Source organism: Eptatretus burgeri, chromosome 16 (assembly GCF_056783735.1).
Source record: "Eptatretus burgeri isolate ZD-2024b chromosome 16, Ebu_testis_v1, whole genome shotgun sequence".
In the NCBI taxonomy this organism is placed as follows: Eukaryota; Metazoa; Chordata; class Myxini; order Myxiniformes; family Myxinidae; genus Eptatretus; species Eptatretus burgeri.
The window spans coordinates 37,946,466-37,972,716 of record NC_140976.1 but is presented as its reverse complement, the minus strand read 5'-3'; the positions used below and the strand labels follow the sequence as shown (position 1 = coordinate 37,972,716).

Below are 26,251 nucleotides of genomic sequence, written 5' to 3'. Positions count from 1 at the left end.
GTGTGAGGAATGGCGAGGTGGGTGTGAGGAATGGCGAGGTGGGTGTGAGGAATGGTGAGGTGGGTGTGAGGTGGGTGTGAGGGGTGGGTGTGAGGTGTGGGGAGGTGGGTGTGAGGGGTGGGGAGGTGGGTGTGAGGGGTGGGGAGGTGGGTGTGAGGGGTGGGGAGGTAGGGAGGTGGGTGTGAGAAGGTGGGTGTGAGGGGTGGGGAAGTGAGTGTGAGGGGTGGGGAGGTAGGGGTGAGGAGGTGGGTGTGAGGGGTGAGGAGGTAGGGAGGTGGGTGTGAGGGGTGGGGAGGTAGGGAGGTGGGTGTGAGAAGGTGGGTGTGAGGGGTGGGGAGGTGGGTGTGAGGGGTGGGGAGGTAGGGAGCTGGGTGTGAGAGTGGGGAGGTAGGGAGGTGGGTGTGAGGAGTTGGGTGTGAGGAGTGGGGAGATGTCGAACCGAGCACGAGCAGTTTTTCTGTAACGAGCAGAGGGCTCACTTCACCCCCACTTTGCTATGTACGATCGGGATGCACATCTACAAGTACACGTAGATCAGTTCATTTAGGGTGACTACTTGAGAGACAAAGTACAAGACCTCCTTCTTCACCTCCTTCTTCTTCTTCTTCTTCTTCTTCTTCTCCTTCTCCTCCTCCTCCACCTCCTCCTCCCCCCACCCTTAAAGATCACTATGGTTGCGCCCCCCGAGCACGTCACAGCCAGTACCCTGTGAACTCCGGACAACAACCGGCTGCGGACAGGTCGAAACCCTCGGATGAAGGAGCAACAAAGCAAAATTATAAATCGGTTTAATTTCCCAAATACCGAAAACTTTTTCGTCATCGCAAACAATCTGCCCTCACTTCGTTTAAATGTCCGATAGAAACGCCATCCTCTGCCGGTCATTCACGAGGATTCAAGGGACCGTCCATTCCCGTTTTATCTTCGCCCAACGACGCCAGAAATGAAGGACGAAAGAAACGATTTCGTGTGGTAGAAATAAAAAAACGTTTTCTGTGGTAAAAAAAAATAACAGAAAAAATGTTTTGTGTTCTATAAAACGACCAAAAGGTTGACATCGCAAATGGAACAACATCGCATCAAATCTGCACAACTGAACGGTCGAAGAATCCGAAATGTTGTTTTAAAATGTAAAAATAAAAAAACGGGAACTGAAGAAGTGGTAAACAACGAACACATTGACTTGGTGGAAAAACCCAGCTCCTCCCAGACTACAAAGCTCGGGATCCCATTGGTGGGTTCGGTCCTCCGAACGCACAGCGCACTCGCCCGGAGAAGTCACGTGGCGCAAAGACTTGACCAATGACAACTTGGAGAAGTGACGCAATCCAACTTTGTAGGGCGTGGCTACCGACGAAGCGTTGGGCCACTGGACCAATCAGCAATCTCGGGGGCGGTTCCTGTGGGACAGCTGGCGTGGTGCTTCCTCTGTCTCGTGTCTGCTTTTCTCCTTTGCGCTCGTACTTTCTCTGCTGTCTTGTCTTTGTTGTCCATCTTTGCGGTCCGTGCTCTCTGCCTCCCTCCTGTCTTCTTTCTTCTCGTAAGACGGCACGTTTTCCAGGAACTTATTTTCTTCCCTCCTTGTGCTTCAACCGTAAATCACCCGCAGTGGAAGGAAGCTCAGCAGGAACTGCAAAGAGGATCCAGCCCCCTCAGCACTTGCTATGGAGCTGCACATCCTCGACCACCGGCTCAAGATCGCCAGCGTGCCCAGGGACAGTCTGCACTCTTGCACGCACGGAGTCTTCAAGCTCGCCTTTCTGGCTGAGAAGACGAGGTAATCATAAGGTTGGCTCGACCGTCTTTATCAACCGAGTCCACCACGTCAACAAACAGCATGTCCCGACCACGTCCTTTGAGCTGTCCCTCGCTGTAGATCTGCAAAGTTGAGGAGAAAGGAAGGAAGGCTTCTGAGTGCTGCTGCTTGTTTTGATTGCAATTTTGTTTTACCTTTTGCCTGTTTGTCTGTGCTCACCTTTTTAGGTCGACCCAGAAGTAGTCAAGCGTACGTGTATATGTCTATATTATATATATATATATATATATATATATATATGTATATACTGGTGTTCATGTACACATTGTGTCGTCCCATTGCCTCGCAGGTGCAAGTTTTTCAGCTTCACGCAAACCCCTGAAGACTACACCCTCATTGTGGATGAAGAAGGCCTCAAAGGTCAGGAGCAGAAAATGGACGTTGCATGGCATTCATGATGTGTGTCCCTGTTGATTTAGTCCTGTTTTGCCCGGGCGAACGGACAAACTCGTCATCTGATTCGAAACAGCATGGACGAGATGATGAACGGTACCAGTTTGGGGTGTTCATGGTCCTGCGGATTCGAATTTCACATTTGAGGCTTTGTTTGTGCTGTTGTGATGGTAAATCATTGATTATCTCCAATCTCTCTATGTCAGGTGATTATTGAGACTTAAATGCCGAGTTTGTTTATTTATTTATTTGCCATCTACAAAATATGTCCATCTCGTCCAGCGCATTCCTCTTCCTGATGTCCACTATTGAGGATGAGGACGTTTGTGTTTTTTTGGAGTGGTTACACGAGTCGAGATGGAACGCAACAACACATGTGTCTTATGAGGTTGGAAATGTTTTGGAGTGTTCTTTTTTTTTGGAGTCATTTACATTGTCGTGGGTGGTGGTGGTGGTGGTGGTTATGGTGGTGGTGGTTATGGTGGTGGCATTGGAACTGGGTGAGCGTGAGTGGAAAGTGACATTTTTGCTTATTTAATTAATTAATTAATGTTTTTGAGTCGTATCTTCTTTTCATCTGCAATGATTTGGATTTATGGAGTGTCAGACGAGAATTGAAAATAATATTTAAACCTTCACTTTCAAAATGCATGGTACTTGGGGGGCACTAGACTTGCTGATCTGAACCCACAGGTCGTACGCAACAAACTGATGAGTTGAGGCGTGACATTAAGGATATGGTCGAGAGGTTTGGCCGTAGGACCTGATGATTATACGAGTGCTTTGAGGCAGCCTAGTTTTGTTTGACCAGCTGACTTTTTAGGGATTACCCTTTGGCTTTCCCCCCTTCATGGACATACCCAGACACTGGACGTAGACTTATTCCCTTTCGGTTGTGGTAGCTCAGCGTGTTTGTGTCTCCTCTCGAAGGACCTCTTTACCTGCCGGCATTGCAGAGTACCTCGTGCAACAAAAGTGACTTGCAGTTCCGTACTTTGTTTATTTGTTTTGCCCCACTAGGCGCAAGTTTGTTCTTGTCACCTTGTGCAATAATATGTATGGTGTAATATTCAAGTGATTGTACATCTGTGCAACTTGATTCCTGATTGCAAGAGTGTGCGCTTGTTTGTGAGGCATCTCCTTCAGCCCCTAACCCTTTATTTCTGGGGTTTTATTTCCTTCAATTGGTTGAAAAAAACTAATTTCAGGAGGTTAACTGTCGCTTAGTCCTGTGATTGTAAACTGCCAGGCCTCACTTAATCTATGATTTTTTTTTTAATTTATTTTTTGATTGTTGAATTAGCAAACATGGACGTGAGTTAACACCTCCTCCCACCTCCCCCCTCCCCCCTTTCCTTGCTTCTTATCTCAATTGTGATGCTGAGTGGCATTTTGCCAAATTGCCTTTGTATTTTGGTTCATAAACGCAGTGGTTTTGATGTTAGGATTGAATCTTCGGGGTTAATTCTTGTTTTTCTCTCTATCTCTATCTGGACATTGCTACCAAACATTGAGTGCTTTAAGATTCATTTGTGGTTATTTAATTTCGATGTTTTTTCCGTGTTTTAGGGGGGAAAGCTGGTGCGGTTGTGGGCTTTTGGAGCCAAGTGCGGCCTGTTTGATGTTCCCATATAAGCACTTGCCTCGTAATGCCATGACCCCAGATTCTAATCCCATGTAATTTGTTTGTTTGTCCATTGGCTACCAGTGTTTTTGCCCTTCGTCGAATGTACAGGGTGTATCAGAATTCCCCCCGCCACGTTGCTACGTTTAATGGTTCATAAATTCTAAATTCCCGGTGAACGATTTTGAAAGTTCCGCACGTTCGTTTTGTGGTCTGTTGGAGGAAAGCAAGAGGATTGATTGGATACTCAACTGGTTGAAATCGCTACATTTGCAAGTGAAGAACTGGATATTTGTAACTTGGGATGGAATTCTGAATAAGTTTCTCCACGAGTTTTTGACATTGTAGGAATGAGAAGGAAAGAATGGAGGTGCGGGGAGTCTGAAGATCTCGGGGAGGGTAACGTTGACAATGATGCGCCAAGAGTGGTCCTCGCAGACACCGTTAAAATATGGATTGTGCAGGAGTTCCAACTTGGAAACGAAAGCGTGCATTTCAGTTCCCCCTGGATGACCAATGTTGCTGACATTTGGCGATCCTTTGATTCTTGAGGACTTGAAAACCGTACATTTATTTTATTTATTGAGCCATTTAAAGCCCAACGCTTTTTCAGATTCTACAGATTTTTATTTTATTAAACTCTGTTGTTGCAATGTCCCCTTTAACGAAACCGGTGGAGCTGGCTTGTCATCACTGTTGTGGGATCCACTAGTAGCGGCAGAATGATATTAGGTGGGAATAGCAAGTCTGCTTTGCTTTGGTAATGTCAGCAACAACGTTGGATATTTTCCAAAAGATTTGCAGTGACAAAGGGCAGGTGGTGTGAACTGGCTGATGTCAGCACCCCACCCGAGGCCAGTGGCCTGGCTTTAGCTTGTGCACGTTTGCCTTGTTGTTTTAAAAGCAAACGAGAAGCAGATGTCGAGCAGGCAATGCCGGACGAGGCAAGGTAGCTTCTTTGGCTGGTCTGGCCCCGCATTGCTGCCATTGCTAACTCGTGGCTGCAGCTATTGTTCGGTTGTTTCAAAGCTGTGGCCTTGCAGAGTCTGTGCCATTGATTTTGAGGAAGACGGTCTCCTTCGCTCTCTGCAAGCTGCAAAACTTTTCGCACCCACTCTCCAGTTCCTACAAATCTCCATCTTACATCACCCTGTATCTGGTATTGCTTTTCAAAGCCAATCTCACTTGTGCCAATGTCATCTAAAAGGACTGTGTGTGCACGCACCCTTTCTGTGGACACAAGCTTGCGCGGCTGTCGGCCTTGCCAGCAGCCTAATCGGCTGTAATTGCCGCCACGAAATCCATCCTCCCGATTGGCTCACTGGCCTTCGCTCTGTTGCCAGGCAGAAATCTTTTTTTATTTTATTTTATTTTTCTCCCTGTTTTTCCGTCTCTTCCCCCCCCCCCCACCTCCTTCCTCCAATCACCCCCGCCATGAGCTTGTCAGCTTCCCTCGTTCAAGTTTGCAGCTGCCTTTACTTATGCGCTTTCGGGTTTGATTTCGTTTTCATTTCATTATTTTTTTTTCATTTGCAAAAGAAGACCAATTTTGTTTGGACCTCTACTTTTTTTCTTTGTGCACAGCTCACAGCTTCATGATTTATTTATTTATTTATTTTTAAATTTTATTATATATATATATATATATATATATATATATATATATATATATATATAATTTTGGCCATGGATTTTCCAAGATTTGATCAATGAACAGTTTTAATCTGAAAATGTCCCAACAGCAAAATGCCTTTTATTAAAGGATAAAATAGATTTCCTTTTTTGTTTCGTATTCATTTTATTTGTCTTGCTTTCCTCCCTTTCTTATTGCTGGTGCAAGTTTTTTATGATTTTTTTTATTATTGTCTTCAAGTTTTTGTTGCTATGAGTAATGTTGGATTCCAAACCTGTTGCATACGTTGTTATTGATATTTGATTTCATGTCTACCAAACCATTGAGTTATTTATATAATTGACTGCAGGCATGTGTTAGAATGCCACTTCAGTGCATTATGTTGGAAAATACCTCCATCCTCTCCGCCGATCAAAATCTCCCCGACTCGGGCAGGTATCGAAAGATGCAAATCTGTAGTGGGGAACTTCAGCTATTTTTTTTTTTTTTCGTTACTATGCTGGAAAATCTGTTTTATATCCAGTAGTTTGGAAACAACAAAACCTTCAAGATCACAATCGCCTTCGGTGATGCAGGTCTTGGCAATGTGGGAAGCTCGGTTGTTAAGTGGGTAATGACTTGCGTTGCTTTCTTCCAATGCTGTGGGTTTTTTTTTTTCTGCGGTATCTCTTTTGTTATTCCAATACTGCTGAGAATTTCCCCTGGACGGCTTGCTCGTCCCATCGCAGGGTGCTGGTGAAGCAGCCTTCGACCAAATGCAGGACTTGCAGCCAGGGTGCCTGCACCCAATAGTCTCCTAATTTATTTATTTATATATTTAGTTTAATTTTTTCCTTTTTTGGCCGCTACCGGTGGATCTTTAACATCCACAAGCGAATGGCAGCAGATAGGACAGCTGGCTTAACAACCCCTTCCCAAGGACTCAATGCAACAGATTGCATAGCTCAAGGCAGGTGCAATACCTCAGAGTTCTCCAATTGGCCCTCCATGGACTGATATATTGGCCAAATTGTTGTGACTGACTATAAAGAGGGCTTTGGAGGGGGGTGGAGGATGTCGACGGTGGGGGAGTGATGGTACATGGCATATATAGATCCTGGTATTCTGAGTATGCCTTTTAAAGCAAGTCAAGACTATGAATGCTCACTCTTGAGATGCTATGTTTTATTATTTTTTTTTTTTGGTTGTCCTCTCTCCTTGCTAGCAGCTTCCATTTCACCTCTTTTCACTCTCACAAGCCATTGCTGTCCCATATCTCTGCAGAGTTTCCAGCATCCGAACGGCTTACCGTGGCTGATGCGACGTGGGCAGCACTTAACGTGGCTTCGGGAGGTGGCCACAGCCCTGCAGCTGCCTCTGCTGTGGGAGTCACAAAGATCGCCAAGTCTGTGATCGCACCGTTGGCTGACCACAATGTCTCAGTCTTCATGCTTTCCACTTACCAAACGGACTTCATCCTAGTATGTTTGTTTGGGTCCACGTCTTTCTTTTTTCTTTTTTTTTTAATGCAGAAAGCACTTATTTTATCAGGTCAGCCGGTGTTCCTGTTTGGTTGTGGTTTTGTTTGTTTGATGTGAAGTTAGGGTTAACTGTGGAAATTTTGTTTGCATCTCAGGTCAAATGGCAGGTGTCTGCCCAGCTGCCTTGGCAATGCCACGACCACATTTGTTACCAGTATAGTGACAACATCAGGAAGTTTGCAAGTTGCATAGCTTCTGGGTAGCAGTGTGCATTGACTTGCAGGGAAGTGAGATTGATCAAAACCATGGGGGTGTTGGAAAATTATTGTATTTCAATGGATTAAAATGAACCTGCACAGAAGTACTTCTTCCACTTTATTTTCTTTTTTTCCAAAATTATTTTGTTTCTTTCAACAACCAATGAAGGCTGAGTTTCATAGTTCCGAGTATTTTTTATTTTTTTTTAATGATTTAAAATTTTTTTTTTTAACCCAGCTGTCCGAGCAACTTTGAGTGGTTACAAAAATGTTACTTGTGTCAAAGCAGTTCCACCCCAGTCTGAAGAGAATATTAAAATCAAGTATTGTTGAGGTTACGCAAACTGGTTGATGCTCGTACGAAAGTAGGTGGGTCAAGAAGACTCGGTGGCGTTCTGGTTAGCTCCGATTTCAACGCTGGCCGCGTCATTTCATAGACTTGAAAAATGGTACTTCCTCGCTTGATGCTGACCATTAAGAACACAGACAAACTCCATGGGTTGGTAACCATGGGTGTGAGTGGGGGGGGGATGGTAGGTGGAGGGGGGATTTCTTCTTTGAAATGCTACGCTAACAGCAGAAAGAAAACTCTGTCACTAGATGGTTTCCCCAGCACCCCGAGTCACCAGGAAGTTGTGTCACTCTCCCTAAGGTTAATGGTTGCTTTTGTCTCATGTACTTCTTTGTTGTCTCGTACCTCTGTCTGCATTTGTGCACATAACTTGCTTGTGATAGCTCTTCCACGAGCCTGAAAACCTGCAGAAAAAAAGAATGAAAAAGGAAATTATGCCCGCCTCTCAACTCAGCCCCACCCCTTGACAAAAAAACTGACTTTAAACAACTAAGTTTTATTTTCTCGACAATGAAAGGCATCTTTGATCAGGGGTTGGGGAGCACAACGTTTGGTTTGATACGTTCGATAGGTTTTATTAACTGAGCAACCGTTATCGGGATCCATTTTGTTGTCAGATATCCAGCAACAATTGAAGATCCAAATTGATGTGCACTTGGTTTGTGATGTGATGTCCACAAGCGCATTGACGATCCCTAAAGAAATTTGAAATTTAAGGTTATTTCAAGTAAAAACATCTGATGTAGAGGTGTGTTTTTTGTTGTTGTTGTTGTTGTTTGTTTGTGGTAACATTTCAACATTTTCTTTTGAGTAGTGAAACATTTACATGTCCTGTTTTAACCAATTTACCTTATCTGCACTGAAATGCTGTCAGGAAACAACGTCGTGGTATACAGTAGTAAAGTGCTCACAGCAATCTACATATTATGTCATTAAATATTGTTGGGCTTTTGACCTCACCTCTTTCCTGCTGTACAACACATTTATCTCCCTTTTCTGTGTGCCTCTTTTTCTATTATTTACTTAGCTTTTTTAACTATGACATAATGCTCATGGAGAGACTTGTAGCCCATACATGTACAAATATGCAAGACGACATCAGGAAACGATTGGCAAAATCGACGTAACATAAGGGATTTGAACCTGGGATCTTTGTATATTTTGAGCTACGAATTCAGATGCGAATTTAAAACTGGTCAACCCCCTTGTCTATCTTTATTTTCCACTCTTTCTCGCTCTCAATTTCCCTTGCTGCTTCTTCTCAATCTTTATTCAATTTACCTTCACCATGCATCCCCACCACCAATCCGCATACATAATATGTAGATTACTTCAAATTGGATTGCCAAACCCCTTATCCAAATATAGACACCATCAGGTAGTTAACGGCTAATTTTATCCAGTCTTGTATGAGGCTGGGTTATTGATCTAGGCAGTGCAGTTTGTGCGTCATCGGTTGAGTCGACTCACACGTGTCTGCAAACCGCAGGGTTTTCATGGTGAAATGATTTTTAACCCACTGACCAGATTGACGTGCACTGACCTGTCGAATCTCGGTTAGAAAAGCAACCGGGGAGTGTTATTACTACTTGCTTTCATGTCTTGGTGTCGTTTTAACATAGCCGTCAATTAGTTTCAGTTGCTGGCACTTACCTGAGGCCTTGCACAGGCATCGTGTTACAGGCAGTCATAGGGTTACCCCCAAATTTTCAGAGAGAGTTTTTAAAATTGGCTTAAAATACCAGATCTCATGGCCTGTCTCACAGCTGCTATTATGTGAAACTGTCTTGAGCTTCTGATGTTTTGATCCCTGAGATTACGGGAGTGCTTTCGTGAGGATGTGTAAGAGCGTCTGTGGGATTGGGGGATGGGTTGGTGGGTGGGTGGGTGAGTGAGCTCTCTGCTTCCACCTTTCATTCAACCCGTCTTGTTTTTATTGATTTGTTATTTATGTACAAAAAAAATCTAATACATATGGTGAATAAGACCTCCTGGTAGCATTGTGCATTGTTTCACGATGACATGTTTTTTTTTTGTTGTTGTTCTAGGTTCGTGAGCGAGACCTCCCTACAGTGGTGCGCACACTTTCAGCAGAGTTTGCGATCTTCCGTGAGATTGATGGCGAGATGGAAGCCATTGATAATGCTGCTGTTTCCAACGGTTTTGTCAAGCCTCAGAATAGTGAGGAATAACACACATATTTGCTTTGTTTGTGTTTTGTTTGCTCAGCCTTTATCTTTTTTTTTTTTCTTTTCTCTCCCTCCTTATTTGTATAACATCCTGAGAGAGTGTATCTTTTTTGTTCTCTAAGGGTCATTTTACCATGTTGCCATAACAAAGGGCAAAGCAAACTCTTGCCAGATTGATGGCGAAATTGGATATATGATGTGGATGTCTTTTCTTTGTCTCGATATGTGTTTATGAGAACCAAGGCTTATTGTGAGGCAGATATACTTTGTGTATATATATATATATATATATATATATATATATATATATATATATATATATATATATTGCATGCAAACAATGCTAAGTTAAATGATTTGGAACTGCTGTAAATAATGTTGCATTTGAAGAAAGGCTTACTTCATTGCAACTGATCAATGTGGCAATTTTAAAGTGAAATTTTAAAGTGCGATTATAAGGAAGGAAGGATATCACCAAACTATTCACCAAACTCTGTGTCTTTGTGGTGAAAGCAGCCACTATGTCTGGGAGGTCAGCGGTTCGACTTTCACCCTGACTGTCAAACTAAAGACTTTCAAATTAGTAGGTGCTGCTGCCTCGCTTGATGCTAAGCATTTAGAGAATGAAGTGCAGACAAACTCTATGGGCTGGCATCACAATCATTGGAGGGGACGGGGGGGGGGGGTCACTCTAATATCATTAATAATCGACACTACATAAGATGGCAAAGCAGGAAGAATAGCAGAAGGTGTGCGGTGTGTCGCATTTTATGTTCAGGTTACCTGGACTGGGCAGGGATAAAAGTTGAAAAGATGTCCGAACGCTTCTCTATTTTTAATGCCTCCATAACCAAAGGTGCCAAAGGCATTATTTATTTTTTATTTTGACGCGATCTATTGAAATATACTACAAATAGGCATGATCGAATTGTGTTATACTGTAGTGATGATATTGTTTGTATGGTGGAAAGCAAAGGACAAAACCAACAAACCGATAATTTTTTTTGTTCTTTTTTTTGTTCCAAGAGTCAGTAAATCAGATATTTGTCGTGGCTGTGGATTTCCTTGTTCTTACTTATTTTCGGACATCACTTCACCAGCCCGCAGGCCCATCATACATCCACTCGCCTGTCCTCTGAACCGCTTCTGCATCACAAGCCTGGACCCAGCCACACTGCCATCTGTCGCCACACTGCTCATGGACATTATGTTCTACTCCGACGGGTGGGTCAGTGGTTGGGGAGGAGAGATGAGAGAGATCTGTTTGGCATTACGATCTGTGTGTGTCATGAGAATGATCGGTGTTGAGAATTGAGTGTAGTATACTTAATAGGTGTCCTAATGAGCATTCCCTCATCGATTACATTCCAAGGTTTTTGAATCTTGATGAAAAACACAAGACGACTCGCAAACGGAGAATTATTAGATCTGACATTGTGAAATTTTCACTTTACACCCTCGGTTGGGGAAAACAGTGCCACAAGCAAAAATTGACATCCCCACTGGCCCACTGTCGGTATAATAACATTCGGTCCTTGTCATCTTGCTCTTTTGTGAGCCTTGATATTGAATGCCAAAAAAATTGCAACCAATGAATTTCCAAGCAATTTATGTGGAGGCAATCATATCTTGTTCATGGTTGGCTAGGAAATGCAAGTGGCATCATGAGCTTGTTTTAGCCAAACAAGAATAACAAGAGCGAGAATTGCTTTGCAATGCATGTCCCTTACTGATGTAATATTTTCTAAATCCAATAAGGACATAATTTTGTGAAAAATTGACGAAATGCCCTGAAACTCGAACTTGTTCCGTAACTTATTCTAATAAAACCATGCACCAAGTTTCAATTGAATATGTTAAAGGGTATGGGAAAAAGTCTAAAACCACATGTGGGATGGATAACATCCTAGGATCCTGAGTTCAAATCCCACTCGGCTGTTGAATTAATACCAGGTAGGGTTGACTCTGCCTGTCATCCTTCCGAGGTTGGCAAAATGAATGCCAGCTTGGTGGTATCCTGTGTCAGAGTGGTGACCCATCCAGGATTGTACCCAATAGCCAAGGAGACTGCTTAGGCAGCCCCAACGCTCTGCACAGAGTCTGGTCCTAATGGATGGATGGAAGGGATGGACAAGACGAATGGATGGAAAGCAAACCTATAGTCCCCTCCAGTGAAACCGGTAGGGGACTCATGAGATGTGGCTACCTCCACAGATGTGAAATATTTTAATGATCATAATTTAGCAATGGAATTTTTTTCAGTTTTTGTTTGTACATAAAACCTTGGCACATGGAAGAGCCCAGTAACACAGGGTAAAAAGGTAATGTACAGGCAGTAGATCGGTGGGGCCACAGCTCGACACAACAAGCAAGAGAATGGGCGAACAGGAGAGAGAGAGAGAGAGAGAGAGACAGACGGGCAACTTGCAAGTCAGAGGATGTGGTTAATGGAGTAGAAAAGATTGCATGTAAATGTGGAGAATGATGTGAGATAACAGTGCACTGCTTGCTAAAAGCCTTGGAGCGAAGGGTGAGATTGAAGAGCCTCAGCAAGGCAGTTCCACAAATGGGAGAAAAGATCAAAAAAATTGAGTCGAGGTGTGTGGGAAATGGAAGGCCTGTATTTTTGGAGTTTAATCAGGATGGAGTTACTGGAAGAATGTGTCAATCCTGAGGACTGGAGAGGGTCAGAGGGCTGAGAGAGCAGGGGGAGCTAGACAGGAAGACAGGCTGTAGAAAACAGAGAAGCCACCGACCTGTCTGCGATGTAATAGCACTAGGCCTTGTCTCATCGCGAAAGAGTCCTAATAGTGTTGAGAGCTTTGGATTTCACAGCATCTCGGATCAAATGTGATGCCGTGGGAAGCGATTAAAAGCTTACATTTCATGTCACCCTTCGTTGGAACCTTTTATTTTTATTTTTGAACTGATGAAGGTTTAACACCCAAAATGTCAGCTTTTCTTTGCTACCCACGCTGGTTAGCAGACTTTGATCAAAGTCCATCCATTGTCTTAAATTTATTTTTAAAAGTTGTTTCATTTTAAAAACAAAGCTAATAGTGATGGTGACAAAATTAAACACAAAGAGAACTTTTTGTGTTCAAGTCAATAAACGGTTGCGTTCTCATATACTGTATATATATATATATATATATATATATATATATATATATATATATATATATATATATATATATATATATATATATATATATATATATATATATATATATATATATATATATATATGAGCCTGGTGTTGGCGCAGTGGTTAGAGCAGCGGCTTGGGATCCAAGAGGTCCTGAGTTCAAGCCCCGTTGAGCCACTGAATTAATACACCAGGGGGTTGACTCAGCCTGTCATCCTTCCGAGGTCGGCGAAATGAGTACCAGTATACTGGGCCGGTGTATACCCCGGTTAAAAATAGGTGTACCATATCCCTGTGTCGTAAGAGGCGACCAGGGTTGCGTCAGGAAGGGCATCCGGCGTAAAACATGTGCCAAATCACTATGCGGATCATAATGGATGATCCGCTGTGGCGACCCCTAACGGGAGCAGCCGAAAGAAGAAGAAGATATATATATATATATATATATATATATATATATATATATATATATATATATATATATATATATATATATATATATATATATATATATATATATATATATGTTTCAGTCATGTATGCATCAAGGCAGCAGTTTCTGAAAATAAATATACTGTGTATTTATGTATGTATAACATATGCATGGGCGGGAGCCCAAAAACTGCACAGAAAATTTGATGGGACTGGCCCCAAAACTGTGGGAGTAGTCCTGTGTAAAATCGATGTACCTTTCATGATGATGATGAAGCTGATAACAAGACGATGGTGATGGTGTTATGCCTGGTGTTGGCTTAATGGTTATGGTCGTGGGCTTGGGATCCTAGGGTCCTGAGTTCAAATCCCGCTCAGCTGTTGAATTAACACCAGGTGGGGTTGACTCTGCCTGTCATCCTTCTGAGGTCGGCAAAATGAGTGCCAGCATGCTGGTATACTGTGTCGGAGTGGCGACCCGTCCAGGATTGTTCCCAATAGCCAAGGAGACTGCTTCGGTGGCACCAACGCTCTGCACAGAGTATGGTCCTAATGGATGGATGGTGATGGTGTTGGCTGGGGAGGGTGGATTGGCTCTTATGTGCCATGATGAAGGAAATGGGTTATTGCAGAAAAATAGCAAAAAGTCTCAAGCGAATGTGGTGTGATATTGACGGCAAAGTCTACACATGGATAATGTCGAAACGACGAATGCTGAACCTCAAATTATGCAGAACTGAAGACTCATTTGACGGTATGGAAAAGGCTGACTTCTCTGTGTCAGCTGAAGAAGGCCAAATTAAATTCTGAATAAAAAGGCCGAAATGCCCTCCAGAACATTGATGTGCTTCACAATAATAGTTTTGTTTTTGTGACACTGGGCACTAGCACAGGTCTTGATGGTGAACTGAGGCATCCATAATATGGCTTGGTACGATTACCTGAAAATTGTAGTGTGCACAAATAATGGCTCTTCTGAATGACGTCGTCTTCCATGTGTCTTCTGAACAACACCCTCTTTCACCACGATGCCACGGTGCATGCAGAATGCATTGTCCATTTGGAGCCACGGGAGTCCAAAGGTTTCCCTCACCTGCCGTATTCACCAGATTTTCATCCATATGATTTGCACTTTTCCCCAAAATGAGAATCAAGCTTGGAAGGTGTTTTGAATCCACCGAAGAGGTTTAAACATGGCCATTCTCACTGCCTTCAGGACACTTCACGAGGAAGGCTTCTGTGTTGAGATCAAAAAGACAGTTGACCCTGGACAAAATGCATTGAAGAAGATATACGAGGGTCGGTATGAAAGTAATGCCTCTTATTTTGTTTCTAATGATATCTAATTCCAATTGCTATGGAAATTACAGGGAATATGCATTCATACGAGGACAATATGAAGTTATTTTTGCACATAGTCTCTGTAAACTGCAGCACATCAATCCAACTCTTGTTTTCCGGCGGCACTGCGGTTGCAGGCTGACCAATTTGAGGCTTGTCGTCGATATCAGTTTCCCACTGTCGAAACGCTTTGCCCATACATATGTGGGTGTTGGAAATTCAATAATTTCAATAGAAATTCAATAATTATTGAAATTTAATAATTGTTCTCTGCTTCGTAAGCACATCTAGTGGGGCAGCCATTTAGAAAGCGTGGTGTGATGTCACATGACTGATCAAAGTGCTGTTCAACTTAAAATGGGTGGGAGATACAAAGCTTTCATTGTGATCTTATGTGGCTTTCGATTGACGCTTTGGTTTTGAACCGTAAAATAAATAAAAAAAGACATTACTTTCGTACCGACCCTCGTAGATTATACATCCAGAATGATATGACATGAATAAAATTTGTCAATGGTGCTTGGTCCATCTCTCATGTAGGTAGGTTGATGTAATTTTGGGAATGACTGTAGGAGCTTTAAACTGCTTTGGTATTTGGGTTGTGTGGAATCGATAACTGATTTTCACCTGAATTTTATTTTGTTTTCTTTGAATTTTTTTTTTTTTTTTTTTTTTTTAGAAGTAAAGACACGGTGTCAACAGCAGAGGATAATTCGCAGCACATCAGTTTTTTTTCCTTCTCGCTGATCGAGGGCTACGCCTCGCTCGTCATGGACGTGCAAACATTGCACAGGTGGGTGTTCTGAGGTTTGATGGAGATGGACGAGAAAATCTTTTCCTTTTTAAAATGAATTTTTATTATTAAGAATGGTTCATTTAATTTTCTGAGAAAAAAGAAACCTACAGAAAGCAATCAATTCAAGGATGAGAGAGAGAGAGAGAGATAGAGATAGAGATAGAGATAGAGATAGAGATAGAGATAGAGATAGAGATAGAGATAGATGAAGTGTGGAAGGAGTGGGGAGAGAAGCGAAAGAATGTTTGAAGGATATGGAATTGGGAAAATCAACATGTTTAAACCATGTGGGCTGATTGGGGGTTTGGGTGGGAGAGGGTAAAAATTGTGTCATTCTCATTTGCAATGAATAGAAGCCCCCTTATTATTCCAGAGTGAAATTTTACAATCACTTTTCCATTGTTATTCTAAAAAAAATCGTTGTTGGTGCCTTTGCATTGCCTACTCTGCTTTGCAGATTTCCCAACAACTTGTTGTTCACGTCCTCTTCCAATGAGATGTGGAAAATGGTTCGGATTGGGGGCCAGCCTCTTGGTTTTGGTCAGTTGCTCACTGAACTCTGTACGACCAAGTCCCTACTTTTTGTTTGACAAATACTTAAAACTTTTGCTTTGTTGTTCAGGTATCATTGTGAGGTTTTCTTTCATGCAAGAAGAACAAACATTGCCTGATGAGGTTTCCTTTGGCTTTAATTTCCCATTTTATACCTTTACTCCTCATAGATGAGTGTGGAATTGTGGCTCAGATCTCAGAGCCCCTTGCATCAGGTGACATCCTTGCTTACTACATCAGCACTTACAAGTTCGACCACGCTTTGGTGAGTCATCGCCTCTCAATTCTGCCATTTTGTGGCCCTTTGACGTGGTCTTCTCGAATTGAGCTGACATTTTGGTTCTGTTGGTTCAGACCCGTTGGTTCTTTTTTGTAAAATGATCAGTCACTGGAGTTCTAAATGTAAAAGGATAAAGGCTCAATTCAGTTCCTCTGTCGTTTCAGGTTCCTGAAGAAGAGATTGACAATGCAGTGTCCTTGCTCACGTTTCGACCTGAACTCTCCAGATAACGACTCGACAGTCCAGGGGGGAAAAAAAGTGGTTGGAAAGGGAAAGTGGGGAGAGTGGAAGTGAGGGTGCCGGCGAACATGAAGGAAGGCAGGTTTGGATGAGTTGCAGTCAATCTCCGTCTCCTGAAGTTCTCAGAAAACCAAGCAGGCAGACATTTGGAGCTCTTCAGGAACTGAGCTAGTCCGTTCCAATAACTAGTGCTGTCAGACCTGAAATAATGTGACTTGCGAAATAGTTAGATTATGCACTGTTTGTCTGTTTTTCTTTTTTTTTTCTTTTTTGTTTCGATATTTCACCCCACCAATTTTTTTTTTCTCTCTCTCTCTCTCATTCCTTTTCACCTTCCCTTCCTATACATTCTTCATTTCATTATCCAGTAAGTTTACTTTCATGGTGAGAGATAGAATGATATCCAGCTAATTGGATATAGCAGTGCAGCGTATTCCTTGCAGTGAAGTTACCACAGGGCGTTTCTGGCACGATAGGGTTTGGTGGTCTGTCGCAGCACCGAAGTGTCCCAGATCTGATCCCCGGCTTACATCGGTAGGCACTGCACTTAACCGTGTGGCTGTGACTGCAAGAGCGGACTTTGGAGCTGATACACCACCAAGTGGTGATGCCATCATCTTGTGGGAAGAAACAGTTTTTATTCGTTTGATCTTCTTCTTTTTTTTTTTGACAGTCACAAACTACTCAGCTTTGTAGCAGTTTTGGCAATGCGTAACACTAGAGAAAACCCACAAGTTTGTAATTGTATCGCTTTGGTCAGGCATTAATGTAAAGGTATCAAAGATTGCACACAATTGCCTTGGCTAGTTTATGAGACAAAGTAGCAGGTGAGATTAGACATGGGTGGTGGGGGGGGGGCGGAGGGGGTTGAAAAAATTTCAAAGGTGTGCGTGTGTATGCGTGGGTGTTTTTCATGTTGATGTCTTCTTTCCTTTTAATTTCTCTTTTGGAGCCTGGGTCAAACCTGACAGTTCGTTTTGCATCTGGAACCTACTACCGTTGTTTTTTTTTATTGTTCCCCCCCCCCCTTTATTCTCTAAATGCTTCTTGTAGGTCAATATCACAGACTTATGCATGATTCATTTTTCCACTGGTTTGTGATAATTATCGTCTTTCCTGTTTTTTCTTTTGGGGGGGGGGGGGGGACAGACAGGGGTTATTTTTCTTACTTCACTGCACGGTGGTGACTTTAGCTTCGTTTCAATGAAAGTAAACAAATAAGTGCCAAAAAAGATCCGTGCCACCTCACCTTTTATCACCGATTCAGTTGGAGGCCATGGGGGCTGGGTTTATGAAGGAGGTTGGGGGGGGGGAGTGGAGAGGGGGAAGAAAACGTTATGGACAAGACTAGAGTGATCTTTTTCTTTCTTTTTCCTCTCCTCTCCTAAAAAGTACATTGCACTCGCTCTGTAGAAAGTCCACGGCTTGTTATTTTGATTGTTATACAAATCGTTATTGACTTGCATTTTAGCTTTGAGATCGGAGGACTCTGTAGGTTGTTGTTTTTCTGACACTCAGAAGAGATTGTTGTTTGTTTGTTTTTAAATTACAAACTGATATGGTAATTCAACGTTTTCTTTTATTGGTGTTCTTCGTTTGTTGTTGTAAATTCATCCCGGTTCTTCAGGTCACTCCAGCGTGTCAGTTTGTACGTATGTTGGTTCCTCCCACCTTGAGATATATATATATATATATATATATATATATATATATATATATATATATATATATATATATATATATATATATATATATATATATATATATATATATATATATATATATATATATATACTTGGTATTTTGAGCATTATTTGATGTTTTGGTGACACTACTTTTGTTTTTTTGTTTGTTGTATTTTGTATCTTCAGCTGACTGTCTTTGATTGGCTTTTTGGAAGAAAAAAAATTTGTTGACCACAAAATGAAGGCGATTTGGAAAAAAAAAAGAAAAAATATATATAAATAAAAATCTTTTTTTTTTTCGTAGATGCAAAAGATTTATGTTACTCCAGGAGAAGTGTACACTGACCTAAGTTTGAGGCAAAGTATTTTTTGTAGTACACATGAAAAACGTAGTTTTTTTTTTGTTTGTTTTTTTTTTCCATTGTTTACACATGTGAGTTTTAGTAGGAGGGGGCTGAAGGAAAGGAAACGTATATAGATATGACAAATAAATAAATAAACTACGTTCTGCATCCACGGCGTCCAAAGCCATGGACCGCAGGACCAAAAAGTGCTTTTAACGACGGCTGAGCAGTACGCGACCAGTGTCAGAAGCAAAGATGCCCCTCGCACACTTGTTCCGGACGTGCTCGTCCGTCGGTGCTTTGAAGTTTTCCGTCATGTTATTTTTTTTTTTAACGTTCTTTGTCGGCCCGTTTGTGTTTTGTACTGGAGCATTAATGTTTGCATTTTAAAGAATATTTGTGCAATTGTCTAGGTACACTGTGAACTTTCACCTTTGCTTGAATGCGTGTTCTTTTCAATAAAGGGTTTACCTGGCAAAACCAAACGGGAATCGGTGTCAACTTATGTCTTAACATTTTCGAGATATTTTGTACAAAGTGGAGTAAATGGAACTGGCGGGAAAGCTTTGACGTATGTGTACTTGCCTCCGAGCTGTCTTGCCTGGTTTCGAATCCTGATCCAACTATAAACTGCCACCCGAGTGCTTTGCAGGCAGGGTGATTCATGAATGTTTGCGCTGTCCCTCGGTGAACGTAACTCGGAGGAACGGTCTCCCAGCACTGGACGGTCGATGTTAAGTATTCACGCTGTTTTTGGTAAAGTAGAAAAGTTATCTACCGAACAAATTACAAGTTCCTGCCACCTTCAGTCGAACGTCCGGGTCCAGAAAGACGAGGCCGGAACCATCCCCCCCCCCCCCCCCAGTCGACCCCACAAGAAGGTGTGAATAATTGTAGCCATTAAAGAAGAAGAGTAAATTAATTGTAGGTTTTGTTCTGCTTTTATGTATGGCAAAATAACAGCTTTTAATGCTTTGTAAAAAAAATTCTCACTTGACCTTCACCTTTGAAACTCCATACTCACGTATGTACTTTGTAGATAGTCCTTAACAGGTGCATGTTGCAAGTCGCTCCTTTCCTTAATCCTTCGTTCCCTCGCCTGTTAAATTTCATCTTGGAAACACAGTTGTTTTTACAATCGTTACTCTTTTGAAATACTTCCTTAACATTTGTCGCTCGAGGCAAGATAAGGTATGTTTTTTTGGTGATGAAAGAAATTCTGTGCAACAACAACAACAACCAGTATGTCTTGTATCAGAGAACAATAGAACGAACAATCTGCCTCTGCCTCGACATTTCCAAGGAGCAGAGTGGGAGGACATGTGGAAATCGAATGGGTCGTGTTTTACGAGATCCCAAAGCCATCAACTTTCCAGTTGAACAAGGAGCCATTTTCCTTTAGGATGTACAACCAAATGCCTTTGTGTGTTCACGTCGATGGGTTGGGTTTGTAAGTTTATTTCCTAAGAAGCTTCTGGCCGGTGTGTTGACGCTGGAAGAAAAGCCACCATTGTACAGATAGCTCAGTGCAACTGCTGCTTCCTAAATCGAGATTGGTCAATGGCCAAGGGAGCAATTTGACCTTTTATAACGTCTGTCATCGCTGAGTGCACATGTCAACAAGGTGCTTTTGTTTGAGTTCTTGGTACAAGGGAAAACCAGTTAAATGGATTACTCCCCTTGTTTACACGAACTTAGAAAGCACAGCGAATGCGGTGGTTTTTCACATCCTTGTTAATCACAGCACATCATCGATTGATTCGAATTTGCACGAGATTGTGCTTGCTTGTGTGATCGTGCCAATCACGAGGTGTTGCATTCTGGCTCCAGTTCTTTGGGATAAGAAAAGTCTGGGCCAATTCTCCCAAAAGGGATCTTTGGAATTCCTTGTTTGAAAGCTGCAGGTGCTCCATGGACTTTTCCACAGTGTTAACACTGGCATGCAATACCAGGATAAAAACTGCAAAGAAATTGTGTATTTTTTTCTAAATCTTGAGTGCCAGATGCAAGCTCAGTTCACAGATTGTACGGCTGCGAACGATAAAAATGGGGACCAAAGTGGAAGAGGCATTTGCCTGTTTGAAGGGCTTGCGCTCCCAAGCTAGTCGAGCTGGCAGGATAGCCTCGAACCTCGAGACACTCACCTGAGCAGTCTCGTCTGGGTCCGAATCTTGGCCAAGCTATAAGCTGTCATCCAGGTGCTTCGCAGGCAGGGCGAGGCATCAATGTATGTGCTGTCCCCCTGGATGGCCCTTAAACTGGGTGTTCCGCCTCCCAGCATTAGTTGGCGGACATTAAAGATCCCACGATGTCCTTCGTGAAGAGTACTTGAGCCATTGCTGGCTCTGAACAAATTGCAAATTTCTGCTTTGACCTACAGCAGGCACTGCATCAGCAGCACAGCTGCGCATGAACAAATTATGCTCTGTGTACACGTGCTGCATACAAAAGAAGAAGCCAGAGGTAGATTGATTCGCAGAATTCTTGCTGACATCATAACCACATTGTAGCTTCACTGCTCTTTTGTACTCGAGGCAACTGCCGTGTCACTATTGGATTGTGGGTAAAAACCCAGCAGCCTCATTATTGACATTCAGGGTGGGGGAAATGCCTGTTCAAGAAGGTCTGGTCTACTTTTGATGCTCGTGCACTCATTGTGGTTTACTCTTATGCCCTTCCCTCCTTGACAGAAGGTAACTCTCAATGACTGGTCATTTTCCCTTCTCATTAACAGTGTTAGCCTCCTCATCCTCTGAAGCCAACCTTCGACAACTGTGACTATATTGGTCTTCGATTGCAGTTGATGACATTCCTTTCCATTTGTGTTTTATGGATGTCAATAGACAGGGTGTCTCAATAAAATGTAAAGTGTTTATATAGTACTAGCAAATACAATATGTCACTTCGCTGATGGGGAATATTAAGGTGGGAGGGGAGGGTGAGTGAAAGGGGTGGGGAAGCGATGAAGGGGTGGGAGAGCGAGAAAAGAGGTGGAGAGTGAGGCCTCACCACGCATTGCTATACACTCCGGGAGGGGGGAGGCAAGCGTGGGATAGTGGGGAGGGGAAGGTGTGTTCTGGACATGTGCTTGATAGGGGGACCTGAGGGAAAGCGGGGGGATGGTCCCCTTCTGCCGGTATTAGTATCGGATTGAACGACATTGGGTACGTTAAAAAAGCACGCTCAAACGAGGTGCCTTGATGCTTACTGTCCAAAGGGTTCAGTTTTACTTAGAAATTTGGACATGGGTCGTTGGTATGACATCAGGCGAGAGTGACTCAATGGCTGGTAAAGGGATCGGTTTGGAAACTAGGATTGTCTTGTGGTGTTGATGTCTCTTATGTGTCAAGGACCGAGTTGTGTTTGGAGAGTGAATGTGAATTATAACATGTATGCAGGCTGTTGGTGTCAGAACACGATCACCATTTTTGCATTGCAATGTTTGAGAATTGAATGACGGCGGGGGAAGAAATGACATATTGGATTGTGTGGGTGGGGAAGATACTGTATGTGGGTCCGCAGGAATGGATCAAGCTCTGGAGGAGCGGTGACTGCGCCCCCCCCCCCCCACAAAAATGTAATAATAATACATGAAATAAATTAAGGTCTAAAGTTGAGGCGCCTCTCTCTACACACGGACTTTAATACAGACATGGGGAAAACAAAAGAAAAGCAAATCCTCCCTTTATTCTGGCACTAAGCTTGGTCCACAGATGGTCTTAACTGAACTTTGGGATCAAGGTGCTTCGTCCTGCGTGGGAGGATGCGCCCAAAATGGTGCCGAGCTGCTCTCTGGGCGGAAAACGTACGTGAGGTAATTTGTGAAGTGGTATTCCATGCCAGGGCTCAGGAACTGCCGTGCAGCCTCATTGTTGATCGTGCTTGACGACACAGCTGCTTTCTGCAGAATGGCGCCACTCCCTTCGGTGATATACAAGAGGCTTCGAGGTCCGTCTCACACGACCCAACCAAGAGTCAATGGCCAGCATCCTGCTCCACCATGCAAGCCAATTCGCAGCACGACATGAAAAATCACGCAGCCACGCAGAAAATCAGGGACTCGCGGAACTTCCACGCAATGTAAAATGTGACTTCAAGTCCTCAATTTCACCCCCCCCCCCAACTCTGCTCACTTACCTCACCCTCCCCCTCCTCCAAAAGCCTTGACCTCCCCCACCAATCCCAATCCCCCCTCCAAATCCTCAGGCGTCAATCACTACACCTCCTCAACCCTCCTCCCCATCCATCCATCAGGACCATACTCTGTGCAAAGCGTTGGTGCTGCTAAGCAGTCTCCTTGGCTATCGGACACAATCCTGGAAGGGTCACCACTCTGACAGGATACCAGCATGCTGGCATTCATTTTGCCGATCTCAAAAGGATGACAGACAGAGTCAACCCCACCTGGTATTAATTCAACAGCTGAGTGGGATTTCAACGGAGGATCTTATGATCCTCACCTCACCACCCTAACCATTCAGCCACCACCAGGCTCCTTCTCCAACCACTGAAAATCCTCAACACCCCCCCCCCTCCCAACTCTGGCCCATCTCTGCTATCACCCTCGCAACTCCAACTCTGTCCTCCATTCCTTACCCTCCTCCCACTCATTCAAGCCTCATGGCGTTTCCACATGGTAACAGCGGAATATTTAACACTTTCCCTTCCCCTATCATGCCATCACCGACTTCACAGAAACCACGATCGAAACAGCTCCTACATACCATGAACACTGAAATGTTGAAGACATTGAAGGAGCATAACCACCACCGCGTCGCCATCTTGGTTAGCACTATTTCGAGTCACTGGAAAAGCGGATCTCGTTTTTGAACACATTTTAAACTGAATTCTCTGTGAAAATGCCGTTTTATGCAGCAATACATCCACTGCTCCGATTGTTTCCGGAATGGTTGTGCAAAGATGTTCCACAGGTAATTTTATATGTTGCTGAATAGTAACAGTGTACTTTTACTCTGAAACATCTCTGCAGTATGACAGCTTTCATCGGCATCCATCACATGTATTGTAATAATGGCACACATGTGAAATTCTGGAAGGAAAGGACATAAAACGTTCAACTTCGATGAAATCCTGTTTGAAGCACTATTATATGGGAAAGCATGCATGAAAACTGTTTCCTCTTCTTACTGGGCCATTCTTCAGTTTTTTTCACCCAACGGGGGCTAAAGCGCCGCTCGCTCTCTCTCTTTTCTTGTGTACAGTTCATTTGAACGTCTATTTCCCCATTATTCGTGAACAGAATTCGATAAAAATTGGCAGGCATATGCTAGACACATATGTGCAGGCTTTAACTGAGTCCAAAGTGCGATTGCGGCCCTTCGGGCCAAGGAACGGCCAATTTTGGCCCATTTTCTTAAAATTGCTATTTACCGGTTATTAGTGAACGGAACCGAACCAAACTTGACAAGTATATTCTAGAATCTAGACACCATTCCCCAGGCATTAACTGAGCCCAAAGTGCGATTCCGGCCCTTTTGGCCCATTTTCTTAAAATTATTTAAAAACAAAAAAAAAAATTGAATGCGCTGGGCGATGGATGCCCAACGCAAAATTAAGTCGCAAATGATGATATGAAACTAGCCTTACTCTTGTGAGGTGTTCTGGTTTCTTTTTCTGATGCGATGAAAATCTTACCAAATTTCAAAATTATCTGTCGTGCGTGCTGCCGCTCACCTGAGAGTTGGACGAATGAACTCCCACGGGGTATGTTCGCAATTCGAACTTGTTCTTACCAAATCAGGAAAACAACACATCACCTCACAAAATGAAACTGTGAGGTTTTTCATTGAATTAGAACCAATCTTTAGCACAAGTGGTATGAATAGTAACCAAGATGTAGGAATTTTAAAAAGTGCTTCGTGCAGCGCTCAGGTAGCTTTGCATGCGAACTCACCTGCCGCACCAGAGTATGTGTGGTGTGTGTGTGTGTGTGCTATAGTAACCGATCGTTTCTATAACTATAGTATGGTGTGCGAGTCGGACGATTAATTGTATTGACGACAATGATCGTGATTATCATGAGAAAGCCATAAATGATGGAATCTGTATTATAAAAAGCACTGCGTCTGTCTGTTTGTTTGTCGTGTTATAACTTGAGAATGGATTTCAATAAATCCGACAATGGATTCAAGAAACTCCCAGGAAGATTTGTGACGAAAATAAAAAATATATTTTTATTTTATTTTTATGGTTACAGAGGCCCATGTGGCGAAACAGTAAACGACAACTTGCGACGCTGGTTATCCCCGCACTCCCAGGAATCCTTTTTCTTCTTGCCTTATTGATTAGCCATCACAGCAAAGATTGGTATTTCCATCAGCGAAGTGACAGGTCTTGTATTCTGGTGATGATGAAATGCCTGTTTAATATCGCAGTGAATATTGTGACTGAATCTGGAGAAATACACTGAAGTGATGGCAATGGCAGGGGGTGATGGCAATGTATATATTACTAAAACTCTCATCTTGTATGGATGTATGTTCCCGAAATACAGCCAAAACGGTACATAATAACGCAAAAATTTTAGGGCCACCTTACTCACCATTCACCTGCGGTGTGCAGTATCAAGTTTCGTTCAAGTCGAGAATCTAAAAAAATTATTAAAAAATCAATTCCCGATTCAGTAAAGTACTCTTCGGGAGTATTTGATCAATGCAAACAACCTCAGCAGTATACTTCACTGGAGCTATCTTGTTTTTTTTCTTGAAATGATTTTTTTCATCAACCTCTGTCAAAACGGGTTCATGGGTCTTGTAGTCACTAAAGTTTGTTTCATTTGATCACTTTGGCACGAAATTCTGCACAAAAAGGACATGCAAATTCATGTCAACTTTCACAAAAACAAGTAATGGTGAAAGAAACTGAAGAGACTTGATCATCGTAGGTTTGATGAAAATGCACCTCATTCTTCACACTCCCAAATGCACTGCAGTATTTGTTCTCGAACTTTATTCTGAAAAGGAAAGGATAAGGGAAAATGTTATAGTTACTATGATAGGTTTTCTATTGAAAAAGGATCACACAAAAGGTGAAAAAAGTGATTGTTTTTCGCTGTAAATAATGCACAAGCGCATCATTGAAATCGCCTTCTCCTGGCTGCTTGTGCTAACCAACATGGCGGCTAAGTGGCTACACCACACTCTGCTCCTTCGATGTCTTTTCTAATTCAGTGGTTATGATTCACCATGGTTACAATCCTGCGAGATATGCGGAAACCCTGTGGAATTGCAACTCTCAAGTGACCGAATGAGTGGGCTATTTTATCAATAAACGACCCAAAACCAATTGCCTTCTTCCTAATGCATATATAATCGTTAAAAGTAAATAATAACAGATGTTTTCTTTCACGTTGTCATGAGATTCCCAGAAGTCCATGGTAAAAGACCTTTATAGTGATGGGCTTCATGGTTCCTGGTCAAGTCGTTTAAAAGAAAATAGTCAGAAAAATTGCACCTCCCTAGTGAAAGTCCTGCTTGAGGGAATGCCACTTCGTTGTTTTTTTTCCAGGTGAGCTAATTATAAAGAAGACAGAGGTCTGATCAGCAACATTACTTTGTGTTCAATGTTGTCACGACTCCAATTTTGCCTTCCGGTCAGGGTAATTTGAGGTCCCACGATCGTAAATGAAATGCCTCGTTTAGTATGAAAACTGAACGATTCCAACCATGCCGAGAATGATAACCTCGAGC

General features: G+C 42.7%; 1 protein-coding gene across 4 annotated transcripts; it reads left to right on the top strand.

Moving 5' to 3' along the window:
* Nucleotides 1-1,389: 1,389 nt before the first annotated feature.
* On the top strand, nucleotides 1,390-19,027 carry CASTOR1 (cytosolic arginine sensor for mTORC1 subunit 1). 4 transcript variants are annotated; one of them, XM_085858644.1, is made up of 10 exons: nucleotides 1,390-1,501; nucleotides 1,610-1,777; nucleotides 2,106-2,176; nucleotides 6,730-6,926; nucleotides 9,584-9,716; nucleotides 10,825-10,948; nucleotides 15,325-15,438; nucleotides 15,899-16,002; nucleotides 16,164-16,258; nucleotides 16,438-19,027. In XM_085858644.1, the coding sequence occupies exons 2-10, from the start codon at nucleotides 1,665-1,667 to the stop codon at nucleotides 16,501-16,503; spliced, it is 1,017 nt and encodes a 338-aa protein (XP_085714770.1). In that variant the 5' UTR covers nucleotides 1,390-1,501; nucleotides 1,610-1,664; the 3' UTR covers nucleotides 16,504-19,027. The 4 variants fall into 4 exon arrangements, with proteins under 4 accessions (XP_085714770.1, XP_085714769.1, XP_085714767.1 ...); XM_085858643.1 differs by lacking the exon at nucleotides 1,390-1,501 and having other exon boundaries at nucleotides 15,328-15,438; nucleotides 15,899-15,981; XM_085858641.1 differs by lacking the exon at nucleotides 1,390-1,501 and having other exon boundaries at nucleotides 15,328-15,438.
* The last annotated feature ends 7,224 nt before the right edge of the window (nucleotides 19,028-26,251 follow it).